The sequence below is a fragment of the Desmodus rotundus genome, chromosome 10, assembly GCF_022682495.2.
Source record: "Desmodus rotundus isolate HL8 chromosome 10, HLdesRot8A.1, whole genome shotgun sequence".
NCBI lineage: Eukaryota > Metazoa > Chordata > Mammalia > Chiroptera > Phyllostomidae > Desmodus > Desmodus rotundus.
Window position 1 is genome coordinate 21021920 of NC_071396.1, and position 27739 is coordinate 21049658.

At 51.3% G+C, this 27739-nt stretch overlaps 1 protein-coding gene across 2 annotated transcripts in view; it reads left to right on the top strand.

The window, feature by feature from the left end:
* Positions 1-27739, top strand: part of PCNX2 (pecanex 2) — a 186896-nt gene that overhangs the window by 39308 nt on the left and 119849 nt on the right. For both annotated transcript variants that reach the window (XM_053913245.2, XM_024561815.4), the window contains exons 10-15: positions 6233-6378; positions 8778-8931; positions 9016-9048; positions 15538-15709; positions 20703-20813; positions 21072-21163. In XM_053913245.2, coding sequence (XP_053769220.1) covers positions 6233-6378; positions 8778-8931; positions 9016-9048; positions 15538-15709; positions 20703-20813; positions 21072-21163 — 708 coding nt within the window. The remainder of the gene's footprint in view (positions 1-6232; positions 6379-8777; positions 8932-9015; positions 9049-15537; positions 15710-20702; positions 20814-21071; positions 21164-27739) is intronic.

The window sequence follows — 27739 nt, forward strand, 5'->3', positions numbered from 1 at the left end:
CGCGGAAAAAAACCATTTAGGGAGCAGGTCCCCTTCTGTGGGTGCGGACAGGCTTGCTGCTGTCTCACTTGCCCTTCCAAATGCATGAGGAGGTCCGGACATCGGTCTTTGTTTACTGGGTGTCCAAAATCCCACAGCACTTGGTTAGGATGCTAGTTTTTTTCCCCCCATGGTTTAGAAAAGATCTGGTTTATTATGGTTTTATCTATTAAGCAATCAGAGATTCTTAAAGATGAATGTTTGACTGAAACATTCGCTTTAGCACAGGTTCGCTCTAGGTGGTTACTTTTTACAGAAAACAAAGGAGAGGATGTTGCTGATTACATCAAAAAGGAAGGACATTTGCAAACGTAAAGGGAAAAGTGGTTGAACTGGTTACACTAGTCTGTGGAAGGTTTAGCATAGATTTTAGGAAGTTACTTTAAAGATAAGCAGTAAAGGTTTGCTACCTCAATTCAGGGTGAGGGAGTTTTAGGAAAAAGATGAATCCAGACACTTTGTTCTTGGGGGAAATGACATTATCACCAAGGGGAGAGAACGTGCTACTGTCGCTGGGCTCAGTAACACCTTTAATGAGACTCCGGGAGAGGCAGAGCGAGAGCCCAAAACAAGGGGCAACGTGGGCGGTGAGACACACCCAGACGTGAGCTCAGAGCTGCAGACCCAGCCCTGGGCAGCTGCAGACAGAGCATGGGCAGGCTCCTCAGGAGGGACAAGGGCTGGAGCCCGGAGAAAGGTGGGTGTCAGTTGTCACAGCCTGGGGAGCAGGGTCACCATGGGGTGCTGTCCAGCTAGTTCAGGTTCTTTATAGCTGTGTTTGCCTTCTTCCTGGAGATGTTTTGATTTCTGCTACAGAGTTTTACTCATGAAAAAATAATTAATGTTTTTAGGGTTGCTTAACCAGAACTTTCCAAAATGTGCTAGATAGCCCAGCATGCTGGTGATTGGTCGCATGCGAGGGGAAAATGTCGTGTTCTTGTCTAAGGGGTCGCGTGTAGCTCAGAGCCCTGGCTCCCGCTGACTCAGCAGGAGGCGGGGTGGTAGCAGGACTTCAAAGTGCCAGTGAGGCGTAACTCAGCCCTTTCAGGCTGGAAGGGTTTCAGTGGGAAAAAGCATTCGGTTAATTCAAAGAGTCCATTTTTAGGGCTGTTTCCTCCCTTCCTTGTATTCAGTCTCGCCTGCCTGTCCTGGTTTTCACGGACAGCTGGGGGAGGCAGGAGGGTGCCCTCCCGTGGCTGAGCATTGGGCTAGTCTGGTCACCGGGCGCTGTGGGGCACCTGCAGGGGCTGGTTGCTCCTGCCCACTCAGCGTGCAGTGGTGGCGGCCGCCGACCCTGCCATCAGCCCCCTGCAATGGGGACCAGGCTTTCTGCAGCCTCCTCCTCTCCTCCTTGGGTTCACCGATCTTTTCTGGACCTCCGTGCACTCCCAGGGGCCCAGCCCCTACCTCAGAGGCCCCTACTCATTTCCCCCACAAGCCATAGTGTGTGGGGGCCCCTGTGGAATGTGGGTTTTTATGAGAAAGTTGCGTTTCCCCGATACAGGGAAAATTGTGTGCATCGAATAGCAGCCCTCTAAGGGGGAGGCCCCAGGAGGGGTGTCCATTTCTTTTTCTGTTAGGGCAGGAGGCAAAGCACAGTGTAGGAAGTGCAGCACTTGGTCTGGGACCCCAAGGAGCAGCACCCTACTGTCAGGATCAGCTAAACACTCTCTGTCACCCCCAGCCCCACCCACACAGGGCCCTGCACGGAGGACCGCCTGCCTCCACCTGTGTTGGGTAAGGGGGCAGAAGTGTCTCCTGAGACCCTCTAACCGCCGTGTGGGTTTGCAGCCCTTATTTACGGGGCAGGGATGGGCCCCACACCTCAGACCAAGGACGTGGTCTGACCTGCCGCCAGGACAGAGTTGCCTCCAAGTCCCCGGCAGGAAACAAAGGTACGTGTTGATGTGGAACGACAGAGCTTGAACGTCGCTCCCAGAGGGTTCGTGCTAGTGACAAACCAAGGAGAGCGTGTGCAAGTGAAAGTTCTAAATGGTCCTAGAAATAAGCGCCCATGAATCTGAGCCAGCAGAGCCAGCAGAAAGCAGAAGTATCCTCCGTGCGTTCACAATCGTAATGATCAGATCCAGGACAGGGATCAAGTGTGTCTCCTATGTGCAATTGATGCGGACCCCGGCCTGCAATGTCTGCAGTGTTGTGGCTGAGATGGGACAAATCACACGGACTACAGAGGCCTGTGGAGCAAAAGGGACAGCACGGCTACTGTCTCAAAGGGAGAGCACCCCAACCCTTGCCTTCACAGGCTTTTATTGCTTTTCTGGGCACATTACATGGAGAATGGTCCTCATTTACTCTGCACAGGTTTGCTTTAGGTGCTTACCTTCTACAGAAAACAAAGGAGAAGATGTTGCTAATGACGTCAAAAAAGAAGGATATTTGCAGATGTAAAGGGAAAAGTGGTTGAACTGGTTACACTCATCCTTGGAAGGTTCAGCATAGATTTTAGGAAGCTACTTTAAAGATAAGCAGTAAAGGTTTGCTGTCTCAATTCAGGGTGGGGGAGTTTTAGCAAAAACCAAGTCTCAAAGCAGCCTAGGTACAATGAGGGCCTGATTCCCCACGGGAGAACCTATCTGTGGGCGTGGGTCCTGTGTGCCAGACCTTGCTATCCACTGGCCTCTCCAAGTGGGAGCTGGGCCCACGCCACGCAGAACGGTCTCCTGTATATAACGAAATAAGAGATTGAAAATACAAGTAAGAAGCAAAAGGCCGCGTAATGACCAAGAAGATCTGGTAAAGCACCAAATAAAAAATAATAATAATGAGAATAAAACTTTGAAGAATTTAACAAGAAACTTGACACAGGAGAGTAGAGACCTGGTAAACTTGCTGTGGGAACTTGCAAGTAAGCTTGCAAGTGAGTAAGAAACTACCTACTTGTTTATTTTTAATTTTATTTGTATTCATCAATAGTATATTGTCTGAAAAGTACAGATTAACGTGGCTTTTACGACGTTAAAAATTAGTGTCGCCTTTTTGAGAAGCAATTGGCTGTAAGTCAAAAGTCAAATAAGTTTTCTTCCATTGACCGAGCAAATAAAATTTGAGGAATGTAGTCTTTTAAAAAATAATTTTAAACTTTTTAAAATTATTACGTTTATGGGGGCCACGTTGGTTAATAGGTCACGTGGGTTTCAAGCGCACATTTCTGTGGCACGTGATCAGTACGTTGCACCGTGTGCCCGCCACCCCCAGTCGCATCTCCTTCCGTCACCACACGTTGAGAAGTGACTGAGGTGCCGCACCGAGACAGGAGGAGAACAGAAGAGGAGGCGAGGAGGCGCAGGGGCCGCTGCGTCCTCGTCAGGGCTCAAGAGGGAGAGAAGGAGAGAGGGGGCAGCACAGGCCCCTGAGAAGGTGAAGGCGAAGGAACACACAGGTGAAGGCAGCAGTGTTCTGGTGACCCCCGGGGGGGGGGGAGGGGGAACATTCTCATACATCGTGCCAGGACAGGCATTGTTTTAAGGGGGCAGGAAATGTACAAATACCCTGGTAGACTAATAAACAGAAAAAGGGAAAACTACAGAACTTCAAGAGAGACGATACAATGAAGTATCTTTGAGACTGTGGGGTAGAAAGGCATTGGATAAACAAAGCATAAAAAGTGCAAAAATTTTATAGGAAAAATGGATAAATTATAGTATCATTTAAATTAAGAATGTCGATTTGTCAATAACAGCATAAAGTGCAAAAGATAAACCACAAACTGTGAAAATAGCTGTAATTCACGTCACTAGTGAAGGCTTTGACGTCTGTACACAGACGAGCACACGGAGGCACACTTGCACACCCACATGTGTGCATGCCCGCACAGGCACACGTGCGTGCCCCCATTTTCACACGGAAACCGAGGAAAGACAAGCAGGGACCCGGGAGAGAAAGGGACAGGTATTTCATGAAGACAAACGAAAAGTGGACGGAGATGCTCAACTTCATTAATAATGCAGGAAATGCAAATTAGAGTAAACCCGAACTGTCCCTCCATACTCACCAGCTCAGCAGACGGTCAGACCGCCGGGCACTGTCGCATGCTGGGGGGGCTGGAGGGGCTGGGGAGCCACACGGCACTTCCATGCTCTCGGGGGGGGGGGGGGAGGGGGGGGAGGGTAAGCTGATAGAAGCACTTCAGAAAACTCATTTTTCTCAAGTGTTTTCTGATAAACTAGACATTTCCATACCCAGTAATTCCATTTGGGGTAAATGTGTGCCTTTCCCGGAAAAGTTGAACAATTTGTTTCCTTGTGAAGTTGACCTTCTGGTACAGCTGGACGCTTGCCTTCCCAGCAAGTCCCTCCGTAGGGGCCTTGTTCTAAAGGAATTCTTGCACGTGTGTGTGTGTGTGCCAGGAGACATGTTCAAGAATGTTCACAGCCACGTGATAGCAAAATAAAAAAAAAAGGAGAAGAAAAATAAAAAAGCAAGATGCCCCTAAATACTCAATAGTAAGACGGGTAAGTAAAGATGGCATATCTACGTAATGGAATATTATACAACCGTGAAAGTAGATTTTACGGCTACAAAACGGCATGTATGAGTCTCAGGCACACGCTGCGGAGTGGAGGAAAAGAAGCAAAAAGCAAGTGTTAAAAGGACACGTATGGTATGACTTCACGTCTGCGAAGTTGGAAATCATAAAACTGAACAACACGGAAGCTTTGGATGGACGCATAGTGACAAGGAAGGAGAGGAAGGGAGTGACGGACGCAGACCGAGGACAGCTGTGGCCTCTGAAGGAGGAGGGAAGAGGATGCAGAGGAGTGGCCCTGCTCCGCCGCTGGTGACGCTGTCTTCCTTGTCCCGGGTGACGGCCGCCCGGGTATTCACCGCCTCGGTGTTCTTAGGCCTCACACACATTTCAAAGGCGTGCATTTGCGCCGACTCAGGATTTAATAGAAGTGCGTGTTTTTAGAAAGCACGGTACCCAGTGTTACTCGGTGGAAGGAACCCTGGAGTCCCCGGCTCTCAGGACGGACACAGAGCATCCTGCACCCAGCAGGAACGGCTCGTTCAAGTGCGCCCTGTGGACCGTGTTTCATAGCCCGCTTTCGGAAGACGGCACGACAGAGGCCAGTATTCAATACATTAGATTCAAAGGGGGTAATCTTTGGTGGTCTGAGAAATTAAGCAGTATGAAATTATTCCTCATCGATAATGAATCAATGAGGTACATATTCATTGATACTTAATTGCAGGTATAATCTCTGGAAATTCCATAACAGGCTGTTTTAACTATTGTACTTCAGTTTTGAATATGGTATCAGGTGTCAGAAGAGGTAAGTTTGACTTTCTCCCTCTTACGTTTCCCTTCCTCCTCTCTGTCCTCCCTACCCCTCCACTCCACGGTCCCTCGGCCTCAGCGAGGTCCGTGTCCCCTGGGTTCTTCGGGCGTGGAGCCAGCTCTCCGTCAGGAAGCGCAGCGCTGGGCCTGGCCTGCTGTCCGGGGCTGGGAGTCCGCGTGGTTGTTACGACGTCTCTGGGGTGTTGTCATGTAGTAGGTGGGATGCCAGGCACCGAGCCCACCGGGTTCCCCTTACTTCCCGTCCCAGCCTCGTGCGGGCTCCGGAGTCACCCGTGAAGCATTTGGCAGGCAGGTCAGCGAAGCCTCCACTGGGTGAGAGCCAGTCACAGGCGAGCTCGGGGTTAAAACATTTTAAACCTGGCCCTAACTCCCCCCTGCCCCCTGCTTTCTGTTTTACTGGTTTAGAGTTTTTTCTATAAATATTTCAGTTTTTCTGATATCAGGCCTCACCAGTGGCCTACATGGTGGCAATAAAAATCTTTCTACTCTTAGTAAAACTTGAATGTTTATCTCAGCATTACACGAAATAACATACCTTTCACAAATGAAGTCACTCGAGATCTTCTCTTGCCTTCTGATCGTTCCTAAGAGTGCTTTTCGCTGTAGTTTTTGGCCTTAATGAACCAGCGTTTTGACACGCGAAGTGGTGCGGTGTTAGTGGTGTGATGTGACGGAAGTGGGGTGCGCTGGTGAGAGCGCGCCTGTGCTCGGTCAGCGCTCTCGTCTCCGGGTGCCCATTTTCACACGGCGCGTGGGTTTGTGTGTCGGAGCTGCAGCATCTGCTCTTCGTGCGTCTGAATGGCGAGGCGTGTTCGTGGCAGCACCGTGTCGGTGTGAGACCCTCTCTCTGTTCTGTCCGTTGGTGTCCGACAGCGTCGCAGCCAGGACCTGGAAGACTCCTCGTGCTCTTCGGCGCCAGGGAAATTTAACCGGGAGCAGTTCTACAAGTTCATCATTTTCCCCGGCAAGTGGATTAAAGTCTGGTACGATCGCCTCGCCTTGCTGGCCTTGCTGGATCGGTAAGTCCCCCAGCCTCAAGTGAGCAATGGAGAACACGGTGGGGTTGGGCTGGGGGCTGGGGGAGCGGGGGCGGCGTTGGAGGGCGACTGCCTTGGTGCCGCCCACCCGAAGTGGAAGCTGCGAGATCCTCACAGCTGGAGGGTAGAATGGGAGACAGGAGAATTAAAGGGAAACAGAGAGACCTCTAGCTCTGCCCTTTGACGGCCGCTGGTTCTGCTCCCACTCCTGCCTGACACGCACTGAGTGGAGGAGCAGCCAGCTTCTCTTTAAACCCTTCTGTTCCTCCTCGCCTCGTACATGTTCCTCAAGATAAAATGCTGTGGGTTGGATGCCCTGGCTGGCAGCCTGTTTGGTTGGAGCATCGTCCTGTACACCAAAAGGTTGCGGGTTCGAGCCCTGGTCCGGGCACATACCCAGGTGGTGGGTTCAGGCCCTGGTCTGGGTGTGTGTGAAAGGACCGACCAGTGTTTCCCTCCTTCCTGCTCTCCCTCCCTTCCCCCCGCCCCTCTTGAATCAGTCAGCGTGTGGCCGGGTTGGGGATGTGCCTCCTGGGCAGGAAGGGTTGGAGGGAGCCGCAGGTTGGTTAAGATGTGACCGTGACAGAGGAGGGGGCTTTGCATTTCACCCCCCACCTCGAGAGAGACAAAGGACAGGGCTGTCTAGTTTGGGCTGGATTGCTGCCTGGAAAATTTGGAGATGCGGCTGCGAACGCAGTCGTCAGCAAATGGGGCTCCACAGTGACGTGCCAGCCCGTGGAGCAGGGTGGGGCTGGCTGCCTGCCTTGCTGGAGTTGGTCCCCCAGTGACTCCTTGTCATTGCAATGTCTTCCATGGCGTGATCGCGTGCGAAAAACTATAGTCGTGCAAAATTACAACAGTAAATTCCAGGACCCACAAGTCAAGGAACGGAGTTATAATGGCTTTTCTAACAACACTGTGGCACCCGAGGGACACACGCTTAAGATGAACATTTCGTACTTAACTAAAATAACCCCAGATAATACATTCTGTTAGATGCAGCTTTTGAAATATTAATTTTTTCTTTTAAAAAGGAATTATTGAGATTCGGAGTAGCTGATTTTGATGGTGGGGGAAGGATATTTGGAAACTTTCTGCACTTGCTCTTTAATTTTGCTATGGATCTAAAAGTGCACAAAAAAATAAATTCTATTAATGTTAGACAATGTTCAGGAGTGCCTACATGCCGAGAATGAAGTTGCCCATTGTCTCTGTCTATAAATGATCTTACTGACTGGGAGAGACTAATAGTGCAGGAGCAAACGTGGGCGAGGCCTCAGCCAGTGTGGCGCAGTGGGGTGGAAGCAACGTCCCTGCACCTGTGCACCAAAAGGTTGCAAGTTCGATCCCCGGTTGGGGCACATTTGGGAGGCAGCCAATTAATGTTTCTCTCTCTCTCTCTAAAATCTAACCATTTAAAAAGTTGGTGCAGCAATAAATATACTGAGAGTTCTTGTGCACACCCATCCACACCCCCGACCTGTGGTCCACGCCACCATTTCTCACTCCATCCCACCCATTCGCTCCCATAACTCCTCCTGCCCATTGTCCTCCTGCAGACGCCTTCCGCTTCTGCGAGCAGAATCTCCGCCTCTGTGCACCCTCCTGGGCCGTGCCTGCAGCGCCCTCCTGTGACCCCAAGCCACCGGTAGCAGTCAGACTCATCCACCCGCTCCCGCCCTGCAGCCCCGCCTGTCGGGTGGCCTCCCACCTACTCAGGCTCTGTGATCCAGCCCTCAGCACCCCCCCAACTGTGCCAACACCCTAAAACCCCCGCACTCATTCCTCTGCACACCCTCTGACAGTACCCCACCCCTGATGAGCCCCGCTCTCAACCCACCCCTCCATTTCTGGGTCCCCAGAAAACCAGCCAGTGAGATGGTGGCGGTGACCCTCCCCCAACCCCCCATCAGACCGCTGCACCGGCAGCCTTCTGGCCCCAGTTCTCCCGGCTCCTGAAACCCGGGCCGAGGCCTGGCTGGGGGGAGTGCGTGTGGAAGCGAAAATCGGCGTTAGCCAGGGGTTCACGCGCCCTCCCGCATTTAAAGGAGCCAGGGACGCTCTACCTGAAATGCATCTCACTGTGGTGGGTGGAAGAGTTAACTGCTTTCTCTTAGGAAACCCACTTCAGTGGCCAAGGAAACCCCCTGGGATTACATTTCATTTGCTTCAGTGACAGAAATCTGGGCTTACAATTTTGTGTGTCAAGCACGGGAGTAAGGAAAGAAAGAAAGAAACCTTAGAAGCTTGTCCCCGAAGATAAAGGGGTGCTGCCGTCGCTGCTCGGCTGTCACTGTCTGTCTCCCCTGAGGTGTGCAGGATTCTGTTTGCAAGGAGACACCAGCTTTCACTGCCTTTGCGTGTGTGTGTCTGTCGCACAGAACTGAAGATGTCAAGGAGAACGTGCTGGCCGTCTCGCTCATCGTCCTGGTGTCCCTGCTGGGCTTCGTGACGCTGAACCGAGGCTTCTGCAAAGACCTGTGGGTGCTCCTCTTCTGCCTCGTCATGGCCAGCTGCCAGTACTCCCTGCTGAAGGCAAGGCCGCCGCTAATTCTTTCTGTCGCTAGCGTGTCCTTGAAATCATGAGATGGTGACCCAGACTTCTGATTTGTGTTCTAGAGCGTCCAGCCTGACCCCGCCTCGCCGATACACGTGAGTATCCAGGCAGACGAGTCGCTTGTCTTGTCTGCTTTGTTGCAGAAGGGGGTATGGCCAGGATCTTCTCAAAGGGCAAAATATGTATCAATGTACATATACGTTGAATATATATATAGCAACATTAAGTAGAAATGTCAGTGCCTGGTGGGCAAGTACAGGCTGGACCTGAGAGCCTGGCGTGGACGGCCACAGGGAGATGTGCGGGGTGGGGCGTGGACAGCGTGTGGAGGGTCTCTTCTGTCCCTCTGGACTCCTAGTGGGAAGACTGCGCAGCCCGGTGGGCCAGGCTGCAGACTCCACCCTCACGGCGCCTGCATTTGTCTCCGGGCCCTCCGCTGAATGCTGGGCCCTGAGTGAGAGGTGCACCCCCCACGCCTCAGCGCCCCCATGCGTAAATAAGGAAATGAAATGCCTATCAGGATTGAAAAATCCATGTCGTGGACGTAACACAGCACCTGGCACGTAGAAATGGCTTCACCAACAGCAGCTGTTGTTGTCGGTCGTATCGGTTACGACAGCACCAATCACTCTGTGGACATTCTCTTCCTGTTTCACATTTTCAGTGTGTCGTGCGTGACCTTTTACCTGCACACCGGGGCTACTTTATAACGGAGACCCTGGGCTTGGCAGCACCGCTCTCCGGTGCTCTGCCACTCTCCCAAGAGTTCTGACGCCCGCCCCGTCTCCGCTGTCCCGACTGCTCCCTGCCCTGCGGGGTGCTGTGCGACGGGGTCCCGCACCGTCCCCCACACCGGGCACCCGGCCGCGTGCCTTTGCGCTGAGACTGCTGCCTGCTGGGCTCCCCAGCTCTTTGAGGAGCCTCCTTCCCTTTGTTGCACGAGGTCCTCTGGGCGCCCCCATAAACGCTGCCAGTGAAAGGAAGCTGGATCTTCCCTCTGCTGTGCTCTTTGAAAACTTGCAGCCGGGATTCAGGACCGCTTTTAAATCCGTGCTAGCTCACGTTCACTTCGTAGTAATTAAGAAAAGCTTATAATTGGATGATCACACGGCACAGGTTGCTGTCTTGTTAAATTCCTCTGTTCCCGTAACTGGTTTGCAGATAATATGTCTTCCTTATCGCAGAATCTGACCGTCAGGGTGAGCAGCAGCGGCGTAATTAGGGTGCTGAGACGTAGTGTTGTGATTATCGTCGAAATCTGGGTTAGGCGCTGCGAGGAGCGATGGCAGCCCCGGAAAGTTTCACTCAAACCCACCGGGACCCACCGTCCTCCCGCACCGTCCTCAGCGTCACTGTTGTCCGGGTGATGGGAGGAGGGCTGGACGTCCATTTCCCATGTGTATTTTCAGGAGAAGACAGAGAATGCCAGTCAAGGTGCGCGTCGAGAGCGGCTACATCGCCCGTGGGTTGGGCACGTCCGTTAACAGGACCCGGCGGCATGGCATGCGCGGGCGTTGGAGGGTCTGTGTCGCCCTGGCGCCTAGAGACTAGGTCAGGCCGCTGTTCCTTCGTCTGCGCAGGCATGTCATCGTGAGACTGTGAGGTGACCTCTCCCACTGTGGTAGGGGCCTCCTCAGCCGGCGACCATGCTCAGGGCAGTCGTGGAGCCACGGACACAGACTAATGAGTGAGCGAGTCCCCGGCTCGCGTTGGCACTTCTCAAACAGCTCTAGAGAGGAAGGAAGGGGTGGCAGCCACAAAATATGTCCTCTAGCAGCCCAGACAGAGTCACGCAGGCTCTCAGAAGGCTGGCTTACCACCCCTGGTTCACAGATGAGTCATCCTCAGGAAGGCCATGGCCGAGAGAGCGAGCCACGCCTGGGCAGAGACGATGCTGAAGCCCACCGCCCTTGCCAGCCGGGCTCAGCATCATCAGGCGTCAGGGGAACCAAAGCGCTTCCCAGACAACGTTACTTTGCACATTTGGGGGGAGGGGTATTAATAAAGTCAGGCGATTCTTCCTCTTAGAGAAATTGACAGACTTTTCTGCTTTGTTTCCGTCCAGGAGCAGAGAGGTGGCAAATTTTGAGCAAGTTGTTGAAACCAGAAAATAACGAAGTAAAAATAAAAATCGAAACATTCTGTGTTTCTAATGTCAATGCACAATTGGTAACGACAGGCTAACGGATATGGTACAAGGGACCCTGAGCTTGGAAGAAATGCATCTGATTGTAGAAAGAGAACATTCTAGACGCTTAGAAAACCAAGCCCTGGGTGGGTTCTGGAAGCAGCCTGGGGATCAGGAGTCCGGGGCCAGGAGGCTGTGCTTGGCTCATGCAGGCTCACACGCAGGTCTAACCAGCAGTACCCACCGAGCAAACCCCAAAGCAAGGTGCAGGGGGATACATGTGAAGCAGCAGAGACCTGGGATGCCCTGTACAGAACCGGAGACCTCGGAGTCCGTGCGCTGGGGCGGCACCCGGGAATCTGCACTTAGGGCCCAGTTGTGCGGGCGGAGCCCACGGGAGGAACACGGGCAACAGGAAGCGCACAGGTGTCGGGGTTGGAATCCTGCCTCCCACCAACTCTGGGACCTTGGGCAAGTTCCTTCCCCGGCTCTCAGGTTTTTCGTCTGTGACAGAGGAAATAACAAAACGGGATGTAAGGAGACTGAAGAGATGTGGACAATAATAACAACCTCAGGCAGACTGCGGAGGGTGGCTTGGACAGGGGGTGCTGTGCCCCTTGCAGGCCTGGAATATACCACGTCCTCTGGGAATACGCCCACCCCTCCCTCCTGCGCTCTGCTCTGCGTAGTTACCTTGTTTCCCCCCACGACACAATGACTGGCTGTGCTGCACCTGGCGCCGCTTCAGGTTCTGTAAACACCCCCGGGGTAGTCTTTGCTAGTGAACGTTCTAGTTTCGAGTGGCTTTAGGTCTGCAGGGTGGCAGGGAAGACAGGACAGAGAGCTCCCACACACCCGTGCCCAGTCCCCCAGGGTTGGCCTCTTGCACCAGGGCGCTCCATTTGCCGCAGCTGGTGAACCCTGACTGGTCGTTATCGTTGAGTGAGGCCTGTTTCACTCTGATTTCTTAGTTCTACCTGACGTTCTTCTGTTCCGGGATTCCACCCAGGACACCACCTGACCTCCTGGGGCTTGACTTGGCTGTTCCACAGCTTTTCCTCGTTTCGGTGGCCTTGGCAGCTTTGCAGAGTTTCAGGCAGGGATTCTGCAGACTGTCCCTCCGCCGGGACTTGTGTGATGTTTGCGACGTGATCAGACTGGGGTCGTGGGTCTCGGGGAGGAAGACGCCGGGGGTCAGGGGGCTTCTTATCACATCACACTGAGGGTAGGTGCCGCGCACGTGACTTAACCCTGTAGGCGCCGGCCTTGACCCCCTGAGGAAGGCAGCGTTTGTCAGAAGAACCATCACGAGTGACGCAAAATGATTTCCCAGCCCTCAGTGCTAGAAATAAGGCGGTCGTCTTAGTTTTAGTGGGTCTGAAAAGTTAAACAGTACTTCCCTATTCAGTTGTGTATTTTCCTGGCTCAAAAAAAAGTAGTCTTTAAAGCATGAGCCATCCCAGGGTGCCGGTTAATTTTCATGTGCTCCCTTTCTCCCATTAACAGCGGCAGAACCTCGGTCACCGCCTCCCCTATGCCTTCTGTCTGTGGGCAAATTTCCTAACCCTTATGCCACACTTTGCTCTTGACAAAATGAGGACAATAGTATGTCGTTCTTAACGTGTACTGAGGATTAGACATGTGGATCCATACAAAGAAGGCAGAACTCGGGCGAGGCTGGATAAGTGTGAGCTATTTCATGTCCCCGGTCCGAAACAGCCAGACCCGTGACGGTGGCTGGCTGCGAACTTGTGCACACTCGCTCGGTATCAGGCAGCCTTTGGTGCCCTGTGCACTGAGGAAGCGGGGAGGCTGCCTGACTTGGGTGGGGACGTGTGGCCGGGCGTGCACAACGCCCAGCAGTCGCCTCTGAGGCCCGGCTGCACTGCCGGGACCCCGCCTCCTGGTAATAAAAACCGTTTATTTATTTTTTTTCTTAACAAACTTGAAGCATTTGACCAGCCCACTCTCTTGTGATGAGAAGGGCCCAGCCCCTCAGCCACATGCCCCACCGCCCTCCACAGGGGTCCTGGGAGGTTTGTGCAGACTCTCACCTCCTCCAGCCTGGACTGTGACATTGTTCGTGTTGCCCGGGCGAGGTCCCCTCAGCTGAAGTCGGTGGTGTTCCCCAGTGCACTTTAAGGTTAAAAACAGATGGGAAATAGTTGGATAAGTTTTAAATAATTATGATTGGTTGCTCTGTTGGTTGGAGCATCGTCCAGTATGTGAAAATGTTGTGGCTTCAGTTCCCCGTCAGGGCACATACCGAGGTTGTGGGTTCGATCCCTGGTTGGGGCACATACAGGAGGCAGCCAATAGATGTTTCTGTCTCCCATCGATGTCTCTCCTTCTCTCTCTTTTCCTTCTTTTCTCTCTAAAATCAACAAACATATCCTCGGGTGAGGATTTTTAAAAAGATTATGATCAAACTTCACCTGGAGGAGCGAGTGGAATTTTTCTATTGAAAAATAAATCAGTCCTGGGGGCTTTTGATGATTGATTCGCCTGTGCAGAAGAGACCTGGAGAACAGGGGAATTTTATTAGTAGGTATCCTTAGGAACCAAGGCAGATAAAAGTAACTTACGCGCCGTGTGTTAGCGATACTCTTAGAATTGTGTGGGGACCCTAAGTGTGCACGGGTAGTGAGAGGAGGCTCTTTCTAAGAGGAGCCAGAGGTTTTGTCTCATAAGTTCAAGTTCGAGGAAAGCGTTCTCACACCCAATAAATAAAGTGTGACTTGGCAGATCCAAGATGATACCCAAAACTTGTTCAAGGCCAAAGACTCTCAGCTCTTAGAAAGTCTGTTTTTAACCTTTTAGTAAAAGGAAGAATCAGGCCAAGCAGGAGACAGCTCTTTAATTATGCTTTTTAAACTGTGTCAATTTGAAGAGATGTCTCCCGTGCTTGTGTATTTGTACACTGAATAGCTCCCTGGACCAACCAATTTACTTTGCTACTCACTCGATAAGAAATGCATTAAAATTTAACTTGGGCTTTAGTTTCAATTTTTTTTTTATGCAGAGAAAGTATTCCCATACCCATTAATCTATGACCTAGTTGGATTCAGAAGGAAATTTCATACGAGTGCGCATATTCCTTGAAGACTGAGCCTGGAGCCGGGGCCAAGCATCGCCAGCCCCCACGGACGGCCTGTTTCCTTCCTATTAAAAGACGGTCTCAGAATAGGGCTGTTCCCATTATAGAAGCGATGGCGATTTAAATTGCCTTTCTAAATATAACACGTTCAAGGCAGTGACTAAAAACTCACGTCTGAAACCGACCACGTCAATCTTTACCTTTTTATTCTCAAAGTAGTTCATGGATGCAAAGGACATTCTCCCCCAAACTCACACATATGTATTTTTTTAACCATGTGTATTATACGTTGATTCGTGAGATGTAAGTTCTTCCTTGGCTTTCGCCCTGGAAAGTTGATGTTATATCTGTTTTGTAACTTTATTTTTATTGTTGACACTATTACAGATGTCCTGATTTCCACGCCCCGCCCCTGCCCCCGGCCATCACCACACTATTGTCCTTATGCCATGCATATATGTCCTTTGGCTAATCCTTCACCTTCTTAATGTTTCTGTCCTTCCGAGAAGAAAAATGAAAACCGTTTCTACCTCTCATAACAATATTTTGAGGACTAAGATAAGAGGTGTTAAGTTTTGGAGCCTCCTCAGAAGAAAGTATGTAAACGGCAAGTTTTTAAAAACGGTGTTACTCTGCCGTGGCGTACACGGACATTTCCTGCGACCCTGCAGTTATAACTTGCACCTGTATCGTCTTGCTTTGAAAGCCATAAGGAAACGGAAGCCCACAACTTACAATTCTATTTCTTTTTTTAAAAAGACTTACTGATTTATTTTTAGAGAGAAGGAAAGGGAAGGAGAAAGAGAGGGAGAGACACAGGAGTGTGTGGTTGCCTCTCATGCGCCTCCCACTGGGGACCTGGCCTGCAACCCAGGCTGGTGCCCTGGCTGGGAATCGAACCAGCAACCCTTTGGTTTGCAGGTCTGTGCTCAATCCACTGAGCTACACCAGCCAGGGCGCGATTCTATTTCTCATTAACAGTGAAGCTCAATTTAGGCCATGTGGAGCAACTAATGGTTTAAATTTTTGGTTTTGTGCGTGAAATGAACAACGCAAATGGAAGTTTCGCCGCTGGGGAAGCATTGAATTAGATCTAGGTTGTATCTGCAGATGGTAATGAAAATTTCAGGTAAATTTGTTGAGTCTGAGAGTTTGATATTCTCATTTTTATTTGACAGAATAAGCATCGGTTTCTTTTCTTCTCCTGGTATTTCGTGTGTATGGATTATATAGTAGGGGAAGGGAGAGAAAGGGTTTCATGCTATAAGCTGTCTTACATGGTATAAATTATTGGCCAAGAGGATTTTGTCATTTAACCGAAACAAAAGGCACCATTCAGAAACTGTGTGTGTTTTCTAGGGACACAACCAAATCATCACATACAGCAGACCCATCTACTTCTGTGTGCTGTGCGGCCTTATTCTGCTTCTGGACGCGGGGGCCACAACCCGGCGCCCCGCCACGCACACCGTGTATGGCCTGCAGCTCTTCTCTGCAGCGTCGCTGCAGTCAGCCAGGGACCTCCTGATAGGTGAGTTCACCTGGGGAATCTGGGCAGGAGCGTAGAGAAGAGAGGCTCTGTCCTCAGCTGTCTTCTGAATCCCTGACAGGAGCAGCTGCCCTGCATGGTGCTGCTGGAGAGACGCGTGTCTCCCTGTTGGCTGGCCCAGCGTCAGGAGACGGTCTGGGTACCGGAGCCACAGGGCATCTGGTCCGGGATTGTTCTAAAGGGCTTTGACACCCATGAGCGAGAACTCCCAGCGCCCTGACCTCTGAAGACTGGCTGCTGAGGGGCATCAGTGGGGCTCCCCAGGGCAGGGTGGTTTTGCCCTCCGGGTGGCAGCCACGGCCCCACCCGCATGGGACAGACACTCAGTAACACCTGAATGGGCGTAGGTCTCAGTCCAGGCAGACTCCTGGACTGGCTGGGCACCCAGCCTTTCATGTGGCTGGCCCCAAGGCCAAGTTTGATGAGAAGGGCTCTGTTTACACAAGGGCCCCGGATGTGGGCCTCGCGGCTGACGGCTGGCTGGCTGGCTGCGTTCCAGCCCTGCCGCTGCACCGGCTGCATGACCTGCTGCAGAATGCAGCTGTAACGAGGGGGCGGAAAAAGCACAGTACCAGAGGGTTAGGCTCCAGGTTTCGGAGAATCTCTGAGCTCAAGCAGGAAACAGAAACGTGTTGGAAAGACACGGAAACTGACCCCGTGATCAGATTCCCAGGCAGTGCCCCCTTGCAAAGAATATTTCCTTCTGCCTTGACTGATACTTTTCACTTTGTTTTTATATTTCATTTGTTTATTTAATCCTCACCTAAGGATATGTGTTTTTTGATTGTAGAGGGAGAAGAAAGGGGGAAGACAGAAAGAGAGAGAAAAACGTCCATTGGTAGCCTCCTGTTTGTGCCCCCATTGAGGATTCTTAGGGTTAGGGTAGGGGGTGAAGTTCTGTTGGTTGAGACAGACAGACAGACAGACAGACAGACACCAAGAAAGACTTCCGATCACTTTTACCTTCTCCCGAGTTGGCTCACCCCTCCTGCTGCTGAGCTCAGCTGCAGTGAAGGGGTCAGAGTTTGAGTGGACAGAGCTGCCAGTCCCCACCTCACACACCTTCCTCCCCTGCCTGTTGGTGATCCTGTTACCCGTGCCGCCCTTGGTGTCTGCTCAGTACCGTCAGCCTGTCCAAGGCGGGGAGACAGCCAAGGATGAGGGGCAGGAAGGGAGTGAGGACCACCAGGGTGTGCTGAATGTGTCAGGCGGAGAATGGACGGGTGAGGAAGATGGAGAGCCTCCTGTCACGGGTGACCAAGGACAGGAGCATCAGAAAGACAGGAGGGGAATGTCAGATTAGACGGGACAGCACAGCGAGGAGGAAAGCACAGGGAGGAACTTGGGGCAGGAACTGGTGCAAGGACAAAGCGGCAGGGACAAGGCCCCTTCCCAGCGAACGATGGCGATGGAAACACTGAGGGAAGCATTCTTCCATGATTTCTTTTTCTCTTGTGGTCCCTTGTGTATGTTAGAACCACCCTGTGCCCTTCTCCTTCTCCATAAGGAAAATTCCCTACGTTTCCTTCCAGGGTGTGGTAAAAGGGCTTCATGCTCAGGCCCTGTTTCCTGTGCTGCCTCGGAGACGGGGCGTCTGGGCTGAGATTTCACCACTTTCCATTTGGGTGACTTCAGCAAAAGCCCAGGAGGAAGGAGACTGGCTTTGTAGCTGTGCTCTGGATGCTGAAGCCAAGAGGTCTTCTGAATATCGTATTGCAAAGGGAGGGGCAACGCTAGTGCGCCTTGAGGCCCCATGGGCTACCCTGGGTCCAGCAGGGGACAAAGGATTGGGAGTGTCCACCTAAGAGCAGAAATACTTGGGGGCTAGAGAACTCAGGGCAGCTTCGAATGGTTAAACTGGTCCCGGCCAACAGTAGGAGGGTTACAGCTCCCTGCGGGAAAGACCTTAAACTGGTTTGCTTTCGGGCTGTCCAGCAGTGTCAGGGGTCGCCCGGGGAGGCAAGGACTTCCCTGACACGGGGAGCTGGGCCAGCCATCAGCTGTCAACGGGTGCTGTGCACTGGAGGGGTCTTTGTTACATGGCCTTTGGGCTCCTTTCTGTGTCAGAGTTTTCTGTTTTATTTTCGGCCTTAGGACCACAACCCTCCCCCCTCCCAATAGTGCAGCTTCAGTAACGTAATCCTTCGAGACAAAGGCGGTTTCAGAGACTGTGACTGGGAGGGTGCGCCGCTCTGCACGCTGAGACCTCACACGCCCGAGTCGTGTGTAAAGGGTTGCTTTCTGAGCGCAGCGCTGGTGCCAGCAGCTAGTCCCACACGGCTCTGCTACCCTGAAGACACGCGGAGTACATGTTCATATACATTCACGGTGTACACACGGCTGCCCGGGTCTGGCTTTCACTCCCACGTTGCTTTAATTCCTCACGCTCTCACCCCGAAGCTGCGAGTGTAGTAGTGCATATTATTATTCACATTCAACCAAAGCAGTGAGCGAGTTACACTATTTTTATGCATACATTTTTTCTGGAAAATAAACGGAACCACACCAGAAGTTGCTGCATTTTTGGTAATTACTAGGGAAAATGAGAAGTAGGGGAGAGGTGAGGGACAATTATAGGCCCTCTCAGCCGTATGCTGAGAAAAAAGTCTTTGGTCACAGGGAAAATTGCCAACCACCTCAGGGCCTTTTTCATTTTTTCTCTGGGAAAAGAGAACAAAATCATTTAGCAACTTCCCGTGTAATTTTCCAGTCGTCCCGGGAAGGCCGCACATGCCTTGGCTGCTTTTCCCCCGCAGGTGAACCGCAGCCTGACAGCTGTGATCTGGGCCTCACCTCCTCCCCTTCTGCCCCCGGTGTTGACGTTCCAGAGTGGAGCTTCCTCCTCCAGCACCCCAGAGCTCTGACCCCGGGCACCCCAGCGGCTGCCCCTCCCCTCTGCGCTTTCATCAGGTTCCAGTTCTGAACCCACAGCCGGGACCTCATCCTCCAATGGGGCCTCCGGTGTCTCTCACCCCCTCATTTTCCTCACGCGGTCCCCACCGAGTCCCTCACTGCTTTTGGTCCTACGGCCTGGCGTATTTCTTACAGAGAACATTCTACACCCTGGTTTACTGAACAGTTTCCAATACTTTGCTGCCGTGAATATTATATCGCACCCATACTTCTTCCTATAGTTCTTCGATCTCACTGTGGTTTCTGTAACACACGCAGCGCTTGAGAAGGAGAACGGGAGGGTCTCCTCACACCGCCCGCTCCTGCCCCGCAAGGAGTCAGCGTAGTGCCCCAGCTTCCTTGCTGGGTCCCCAGGCCCAGAGTTAACAGAAGAAAAACTCGTCGGTTAGTTTGAGATGATACGGATTAAAATTTTGATGCTCACAACCACCATGTTCTACAATTAAAATTTCATTTCTCGTGTCTTTCCTTTTATGTCTCTGGGGTCCACTCACAAAAACTGAAAGAAGAAATTGTGTTTTATGCAGTTACGTCTGGCCAGTCAGTATTTGTATCTTGCTGCCTCCTTTGACTGAGACGTGCGTTACTCACAGATGCTGTAGGTTTTACAATACACAGTGAGGGGCAGAAGTAGGTTTACAACTGTGAGTAACCGAAACACAGTTTATTCTTATATTCTCATTAGTTATTGCATTATTTTCCCTATGAACAACTGTAAACCTACTTCTACCCCACTCTGTACAGACAGCTGCCACTTGCTCGCCCCATACCCTGGCTAGACGCGGTCCTTTGCTGACCGATATTTCGTTATATGGCGCGTAACTGTAGTTCAAGTCTTGAAACAGAAAACATTTGCAATGCACTCACCATGTAACCAAATGTGGCCCCAACCCCAAGGGAAGGCCCATTTGTTACAGCAACACTCATTACGTCACGCGTTACTCTCCCAGAGCTGGAACCGGTCCTTGGTACTGTATTGTAGAGGGATTTGTCCCGCACTTGCTTCCCACCCGCTATTAGCAAGAGCACGAGACATAAATCTCTCACTTCTACAGTTTCACTGTGGAAAGTCTGCATCTCTGATGTTGCAGCAGTAACTGGAACCGCCCTCTCCCTCCCCATTCCCCCCGCTGGCTGTGGTTTGTGTGTGGTGTTAGGGCACGGTTCCAATGCTTAGACATGGTGGGCTGCAAATAAAATGCCCTCGGCTTTATTAGGGGTTACCAGTATCAGACTTCATCGACACCCTACACAATACACTGAGACAGCAAGGAAGACGGATGGGTTATCGCATTACTGAGGCGAGTTTCTGCGTAGTTCTGTGAAACCAGCGTAAACAGAGTTGAAGAGAGAGTGGTAGGGAAGCTGCCATAAAATGCAGCTCTGTTCTGTTTTATTTCCTCAACTCAGCTCAGTGAAGCTTTGAATGATAGCACGTGGAGGTTTTATCCAGTTGCGTGTAGCGGCTTGGGGGCGCGGCAGGGCCACCTTTGTCTCCCAGGTGACTGGCTCACCTGAGAAACAGGCCCCTCAGGGTCCCAGGTCCCAGTGTGTGGAGCTTCTCAGATACTCACTGTCTCCCGGGCCCCCGCGCCCCCGTGGGAGTCTGGAGCCGTGATGCACCCTGAGTCCCCAGGCGGCATGTAGAGTGTTTAGGACTCTCAGCGACTCGAGTGCTGGAGAGGGGAGAAGCACAAAGCGAGCAGCCCCCAGGCTCCGATTGTCACACACACCCCCATGCAGGAAGCGCTCCCCTCACTGCCATCCTTGGGTTTTGCATGTTCCTGTCATTTTCCCAGTCCGAGCTCTCCCCCTTCTTCCACCTCAAGTCCACGTCCACCCTTCACACCGAAGGCCAGTCTGCTCTCTCAGCACTCGGAGGCATCTGCGCAGTCCTGGGCCGGCCGCTGTCCTTTCCTCGGGCCTCTGCCGCAGAGCAGCTCCCTGGCCCCGCCTCCCGACAGTCCTCCGGGTTCCCCGGTGGGGCGGTGCGGGGGAACGCAGCAGGGACCTGGGTGTGGCTCCCGCACACTCATGGTCACTTCCGTCTGTTCCCTTCCAGTATTTTTGTATTGCTTCCCTGCCATTTCCCTCCTCGGGCTCTTCCCGCAGATCGACACCTTCTGCGTTTATCTTCTGGAGCAGATCAACATGCTGTTTTTCGGGGGTTCTGGTAAGTCCTGCTTTCTCCTCTTCTCTTCCTGTAAAGGGTTGAAACTTCAGATGAGGGCGGAGTAGCCTCGGGCCTGAATGACAGCCGGGCCGGTTAGGGTTTTCTTTGCTTTTGAGTGAAACGGTCAGCCAGGGCCCGTTCGCTGCCCCCGCAGACTCAGTTTGAAGGAACGCCACACCCTTCGCTCACGTTCTGACCGCGCAGACTGGTCGTGAGGGCTGCCAGGCTAGAAAGGGGCTGTTGGTGTTTGTGTTCCAGCCGTTTCGGGGATGACGTCGGCCGTTTCCAGCGTGGCCCAGAGCGCCGCCGTCGCCGCCGTGCTCCACGTGCTCTGCTTCAGCGCCGTGAAGGTAGGTGTGAGGCCGGGCGCTCGCCTTGCTCCTTGCGTGCGTTACATCAGCTGATGTTCCAGGCTAAGGGGTGTTTTCTCCACTTGTAAGAGAAATGGAGTCAGAGCGCATCAGGAGTCGCAGGGCCTGCTGGGGAGGCTCAGAGGTGTTAGCAGACACGAACGCCACTTGGCCTGACCTCCCCCTACAGGTGTCTCTGTGGCACCGTCAGCTAAGGACACTGGGAAGGCTTCTGCCGTCCATGGTGGTCGACGGGACTCTGGGCTTACCTTCACCTCCCTCTCAAGTGCCACTCAAAAGGCAAGGGTCAAGTTGCATAAAGCTCTGTGGAGGGACAGAGGACTGGAGAGGCGCTGACAGCAGTCCAGCTTCAGAATCCGGCACGCAGCCGGGCCACAGGCTCATCCAGATGGGGAAGCGGAAGCCTTGCCGTCAGCTAGGGGAGGCAAGGAGGTGAAAAACAAGATAAGCACTCACCGTAGGAAAACAAAAGGTTGCATCAGAACAGAAACGTAACTCATTTACCTGCCTGGCTGAGCTGGGTGGGACTCAGACTCGGTATTTGTGAGGGTGCGAGTAAGTAGTTTGACCTGTAATGGAAGAAGGAGGGAGGTGCAGTGTGTGTGTGAGTGGGTGTGGGGGAGGTCTTAGTCTTATTTTTTATATTAGAAAGTAAGGAAATAGTTCTGAAATGGAAGCAAGTAAAGAAATAATAAAACGAGCGCGTTACTGAAGCAGCCGTCAGTCATTGCTGGCAGGAAGCAGGGGTTGGCGGGGCGTGTGGGCAGAGGACCGCTGCTGGGTACCCGCAGGCAGGAGCCGGAGAGCCAGGGAGCCAGCCGCAAAGTCAGAAAACAGCAGCTCAGGTGGGGTCCTCGGGGCCCTCTCTGATACCTAAAAAAACCAATCGGTTAAATTATACAGACTTCTTGACATGGTGGACGCCCTGCAATTCAATGTTTTAAGACACAGGTACCTCTTGGATAAAATGTCCCAAAGGGTTTCTAAGATACTGTACATCACATGGCATTTCTTAACTACCTTTTGAATAAAACATTTTAACTTAAAGTTTTACTAAACTTGTCGGTGCCAGGGGCAGAAGCACAATAGCGTATTCCCGTTCGCGGAGACACGGAATTCGGCAGCGTCATCTCCCAGTGCACGGAGTTGTCTGTGGGTATGGAAGGCAGCATCCCCTTCCTGACTCTTCCACCCCTCTTGAAGAGACGTTTTCTTTCAGACTGAGGACAAGCAGGAGGGGGGGAAGGCTCCTTATTCCAATGCGCAAGGCGGTGCGCGGTTCGTTACCACATTTATACTGTCTCGTTGGAACAGTGGCATAATTAAACGTGTATGTGGCGTTCCTTCTTTTGAAACACATTCCCTATTCGGTCACAGGACCCTGGGTGTTTCACTCGGGGAAAGGACTTGGATTGGCCCTTCCTTGCCCTCTGAGGACCTCTTTTTATTTATAGCCTTTTGGTCAAATGCCACCTTTAAAATTTGGGGGTCACAAGGTTTTCCTTGCAGGACCTTTGGTATATTGCCTGTTATATTCCAGTGTGTGCTTGTTTGTTTATAGATTTATCTTCCATTCGTTTTTTTTAAGTCGGCTATACTGAGATGCAGTTTATATACTGCAGAATTCATCTTTTTGGTACATGGAGTTTGGTAAGTTTTGATAAGTGTGTACAGACATGTAATCCACTCTACCATCAAGTTACGGAACAGTTGCTCCAACTCAGAGCTCCCCTGGCATCCCTTCGCAGTTGGCCTCTTCCCCCACCCCTGTCTTTGGCCAGTGCCGATCCGAATTATGTGCTTTTGACTTCTAACCATCGACTGCACGCGAGCACAGTCGTGAGCACTGAAGGCTGTACCCAGTCGAGCAGGCACCATCGCGGCCATGATGGAGGACACTCTGCTGCCCGGAACTTCTCTTTCCACTGCTGTACACTCCGTTGTGCCCCTGCGCCCTGGGTCCTGCAGCCGCCATCTGCTCTCTGTCATCAGAGGCTGCCTTCCTAGACCGTCATGGAAGTGGGGTCATGCAGCCTCCAGCTTCCTCAGTCTGACTTCATTCATTTAGCGTGATGCTTCCGATGCCCAGCCGTTGTGCCTGGGTTGCAGGTTCGATCCCCAGTTGGGGTGCATATGGGAAGCAAGTGATTTAGGTTTTTCCCTCACATTGATGTTTCTTTCTCCTTTCCTCTCTTTCTAAAATCAATAAACATATCTTTGGGCGAGAATTTAAAAAAACAAGTTCCACCAGCTGACCTCCCCAGTCACTCCATGAATGGTCAGACTAGAGCTCCCCTTTCTGACCCTGTGAGCTGTGTGCTGCATGCTTGCTCTCTGCGAAATCCCATGTGCTTGCTCTAAGTCCTGGGCTCCTGTGAACCTTGGTCTCGCGTCTCCTGCTCTCCAGCAGGTAATAGTCATCTGATAGTGCAAAGTAATTCACGGATAATGGAACCATGGTTGAACCTGGGAAGACAGAATGGTCTCCCATCCTCAGGGCCGCTCCACCAAGGAACAACTGTGGGGACTTCTTAGATCGATTTGCACATGCCAAGTTTTACGTAGGTTCTGAAAAACCCATTTCATTCGGCAAGTGTCGAAGGCTCAGTATTACTAGTTCAAGTATTATCAAAAGTGATATACGCTCCTGGGATTGTCAAAGGACTTCTTCTTACAAAATCCTTGAGGGGTGGGTGCAGTTGGAAACCCTTGAAGAACCTGGCATTCAAGAAGATAGAGTGTTTGGGGCTTTTACCTAGTGATGGGACAGGTGTCTTTCATTTCCTCACCTCCCGAAGTCCAGCTCCGTCCTCAGACATTGCTAATTGATCATCACATTTTTTCCCCACTGAGGTCACTAGGGCCTCAGCTGCCCAAACAGTATTCCAGGCAGCCAGGACCAACTGATTGGAGCCGGCCCAGGAGACAGAATTTGTTTTTTATCCCGGGCCGAGGCTTGTTTATTTCATTTTCTGTATGTCTATGGCACGCTGTAGGTGTAAGCGACTGTTGGCTCAGAGTGAGTAGATGTCATTTTGAGAGCACACTGCTAACTCTGATGGGAATGAACACTCAGAGGCTCTGGGGTTTACTTAAGTGAGGAGACATGCTTTTTACCAGGTGGAAGTGAGGTACTTGGAAAGGTTTATTGCATCCCAGAGACGTATTGACTTCCCTTGCTCAGCACGGAACAAGCACCACTTGGAAGACATAATATGGTCTGTTGTTCCAGATTCTTAATGTCCTATCTATATTTTGAAACGTCTTTTGGTAAAAATCAAGCCACTTGCATTTCTTCCTCCTCATTTGTAAGTTCCGAGATTCCTAATGGTCACAGATGGATTCTCCACTCTCAAACGCAGCGCCTATTAAATGCTGTGAATTGAATAAATGAGGTGAGCGAATCCGCAAGGGGGCCCTTAGGAAACCACGAAAGCTCACCGTCTTCACCCTAACACACTTACCTGGAGCTGTGAGGCTGCTTCTCTTTTGCCTTTTCTGCTTACTCTTTGCATCGCTGGAGTTGATTTTTCCCTTTCATCTCTGCACTGTGATGGATTGACGGGCCCTTGTGAACAATTTCAGCTTGTCAGCTGCCTTGCCAGAGAGAGATTTCTCTGTGAGTCTTGATATCCATGTCTGCCCTTTATTTTTATGATTCTCACTTGACAGAGACAGATTGAGGGATGGGGAGTTAGTGTTGCTCTCTGGAATATTAATTGGGGCAAGATTTGATTTCTCTTCTAACTTCATATTCTCTTTGACTCATCCAAGATGGTAGCAAGTAACATTTAAACAGACGCCCTCATTGACTTACGTATTTGACACTAATATACAGAAACCACCAGAATATTTGCTCCCTGGAGGAATGTATCAGTAGTTAATTAGCCGGGCTTTCCGTATGTCCATGATTTCTATTTTTCATCATCCCTTGCAAAGAGATTCTATTTTATTGATGGCAGGCGGGCGGATCCAGAGGTGGGGGCACATTGTTATGATGATTTACTGTTTCCCAAGCTTCATTAACACCTGCTCGTAGGAGAGTTTGTCTCAGGTTCTTCTAGACATTGCAGGGTTGCAGCTCAAATAACAGCATCTCCCCTGCATTCGGGACTTAAAATCTAATTGCAGAGGTAAGACACACTTATCCCTCCAGGACGGTTTCAGTACTGAGATGGCCCTTAGATGTCCTCCAGTCCCAACGTCTTCATTTTATTTTTGAAAATGAGGAAGTGGGGCTGCAGAGAGATTAAGTGGCTCACTCAATGTCGCACGTCACAGATCCCAGATCTTGTGTCTTTTCGATCTTTCTTCTGCGTCATCTCCCCTCAACACTCAAAGCGTAAATATGTTTTGTAGTCTAGAGCAACTCACAGGCATACAAGATGCCTTCCAGGTCTATAGAACTTCAATTTAAAATAACTTCCCCGGGGTTTCCTCGTTTGCCCTTTTTACATAAAAATATAGCACTTTTGTGTTCCAGGGCCGGTGGGAAGCATAGATGGTTATTTGACTGAGGGCACCTGGCTAAAGCACATTGTAAAATAAATAATACCAACTCCTATGAATGTTGTCAGAAGTACATGAAACTACATTGGTAATGTATACAAAGTTTCTGGTTCAAGGGTTCTCGTTAAGTGGTATGGTGGGCAGAGTTCTAAAGTCCCCCGAAGGCTCCCGCCCCTGGTGTGTCCTTCCTCCAGAATTTCTGCCCCTTCAGTGTGGGCGGCTCCTCTGAGTATGATGGGATGTCACTCCTGTGATTAGGTTTCGTTACCTGGCTGAGAAGAAGGGATTTTGCTGATGCAATTAAGGTCCCTAGTCAGTCAATTAAGTTCATCAAAAGGGGTCGTATCTGGAAGCGCCTGACCTCAGACGAGCGTGAATCGTCCACGTTGGGAAGTCCCCCCTTAAATCCCACACAGAGTCCATTCCTGATGTTGCACGTATTTTGTTTTCTTTGATCTTCAGAGTTGATGGCTCCCAGTGGGCTAACTTCCCAGGGCAGAAAATTATGGGCTGATAAACCACACAGGTCGTTTCCCTCATTGTATATTTTTTCAAGCTCATTCTCCACTCTTTTCCCTATTCCTGTACCTTTCATATCTCCTGAAGAGCCGTGTCGTTCAGCTCACACGCAGCCGTTCCCGTCCTGCAGCATCGTGCCCCTCCTTGACTTGGAGTACGCTGTCCCTCGTCCATTTCTGGTCACCTTTGCCACCCCTGTCCTCACTCGGTCCTCCGTGAAGCTGCCCCCGGGCTGCTCCCAGATCGCTTCTTTGGGCTGTCGCTGTACCACGTGTTACACAAACACGGCAACAAGCAGTTACCTGCATAGGTGTTGCCCACTCTGGGGTGGGAGATGAGTGGATGAAGGGAACAGCCCGTTCAGCTGGAAGCTTGTGATTTACAGGGATTCTTCAAAACACGCCGACTCCTGCTGCGTGGAGAGGGGCCAGATGTCCTCACATCCCGCACAGTTCGCTGTATGAACCTTGAGGGCCCTCGGGTGCACAGAGCGTGGACTGAGGCCTTGGCCCTGGTCTCACCCTCTTGGGTGGGCCTCCTCCTCTCTTCCCACCTCCTTCCTCGATCAGTACTCTGAAGGGGTTGGGCGAGCTCAGCTGTGAGAGTTCTTTCAAATCCAAAATAATCTTTCCTGAAAATAACCCGGTTTTGCAAATGTTGGCGCTTGGCATGTGGAAGAATAATTCACATTGATATCCGAGAAGTCTTTCCTCTCCCTGCTTCCTGGAGACTTTGCCTCCTATTTTCTACATAAAAAAAACACAAAATAAAGTAAAAACTGTATCTGTTGGAAAAATACACAAGGTTAAAAACTTGGAGCTTGAGGGTGTTTCCAGTAATCAACCTAGGAAGTGTTTGCTTTTTCACGATCTGTCGAAGCCCAGGTTATTGCTGAGACAGTTATGCGGAGGTCGGAGGCTGGGCTGGCTGGAAAGCGAGCAGACCGGCTCCTAGGACGTGAGCCCTGCCGCCCTTCGGCCCCGCCTTCTTCTCGGGGAGTGAGGATGTCGTTCTGGCACAACGTTGCTTTCGCATTGTTGAAGGAAACAGTTACGCCGTCTGCCCTGCCTCTGTGGCCTCTCTGCCATTCAGTCGTGTCTGAGAATTTATCCCGAAGCTATTGGTTCCGCTTAAAAGAAATCACATGTGTGGAAGAATGATTACAGACTTCCACTCATAGCGGACATGCACCAGAGGAAGGTTCCGACTCAAAGTAATAAATGAGGATTACCCCTAATGAGATCAGTCAGTTCCGTTCCTACGGCTCGGGGTAATAATGACACTTCTGGGCAAGGTCAGAGTCACAACTTGTAAAGATTTCCCTTTTCCCTGCTTTCTGTCTGTGGCGCATAAACAGAAGAATATACAGAATCCAGAAAAATCATTGTTCTTCCTTTGCCTTCAAGAGAACGACCGCTCTTAAAGTGGATTCTAATTTTTTCAGGAAGTGGGATTTCCCTGCAATCCTCAGTCCCCTTACGTGTCTGCTAGGGTCTGAATGTTTGCGTCCCCCCCACCCGCTCTTCA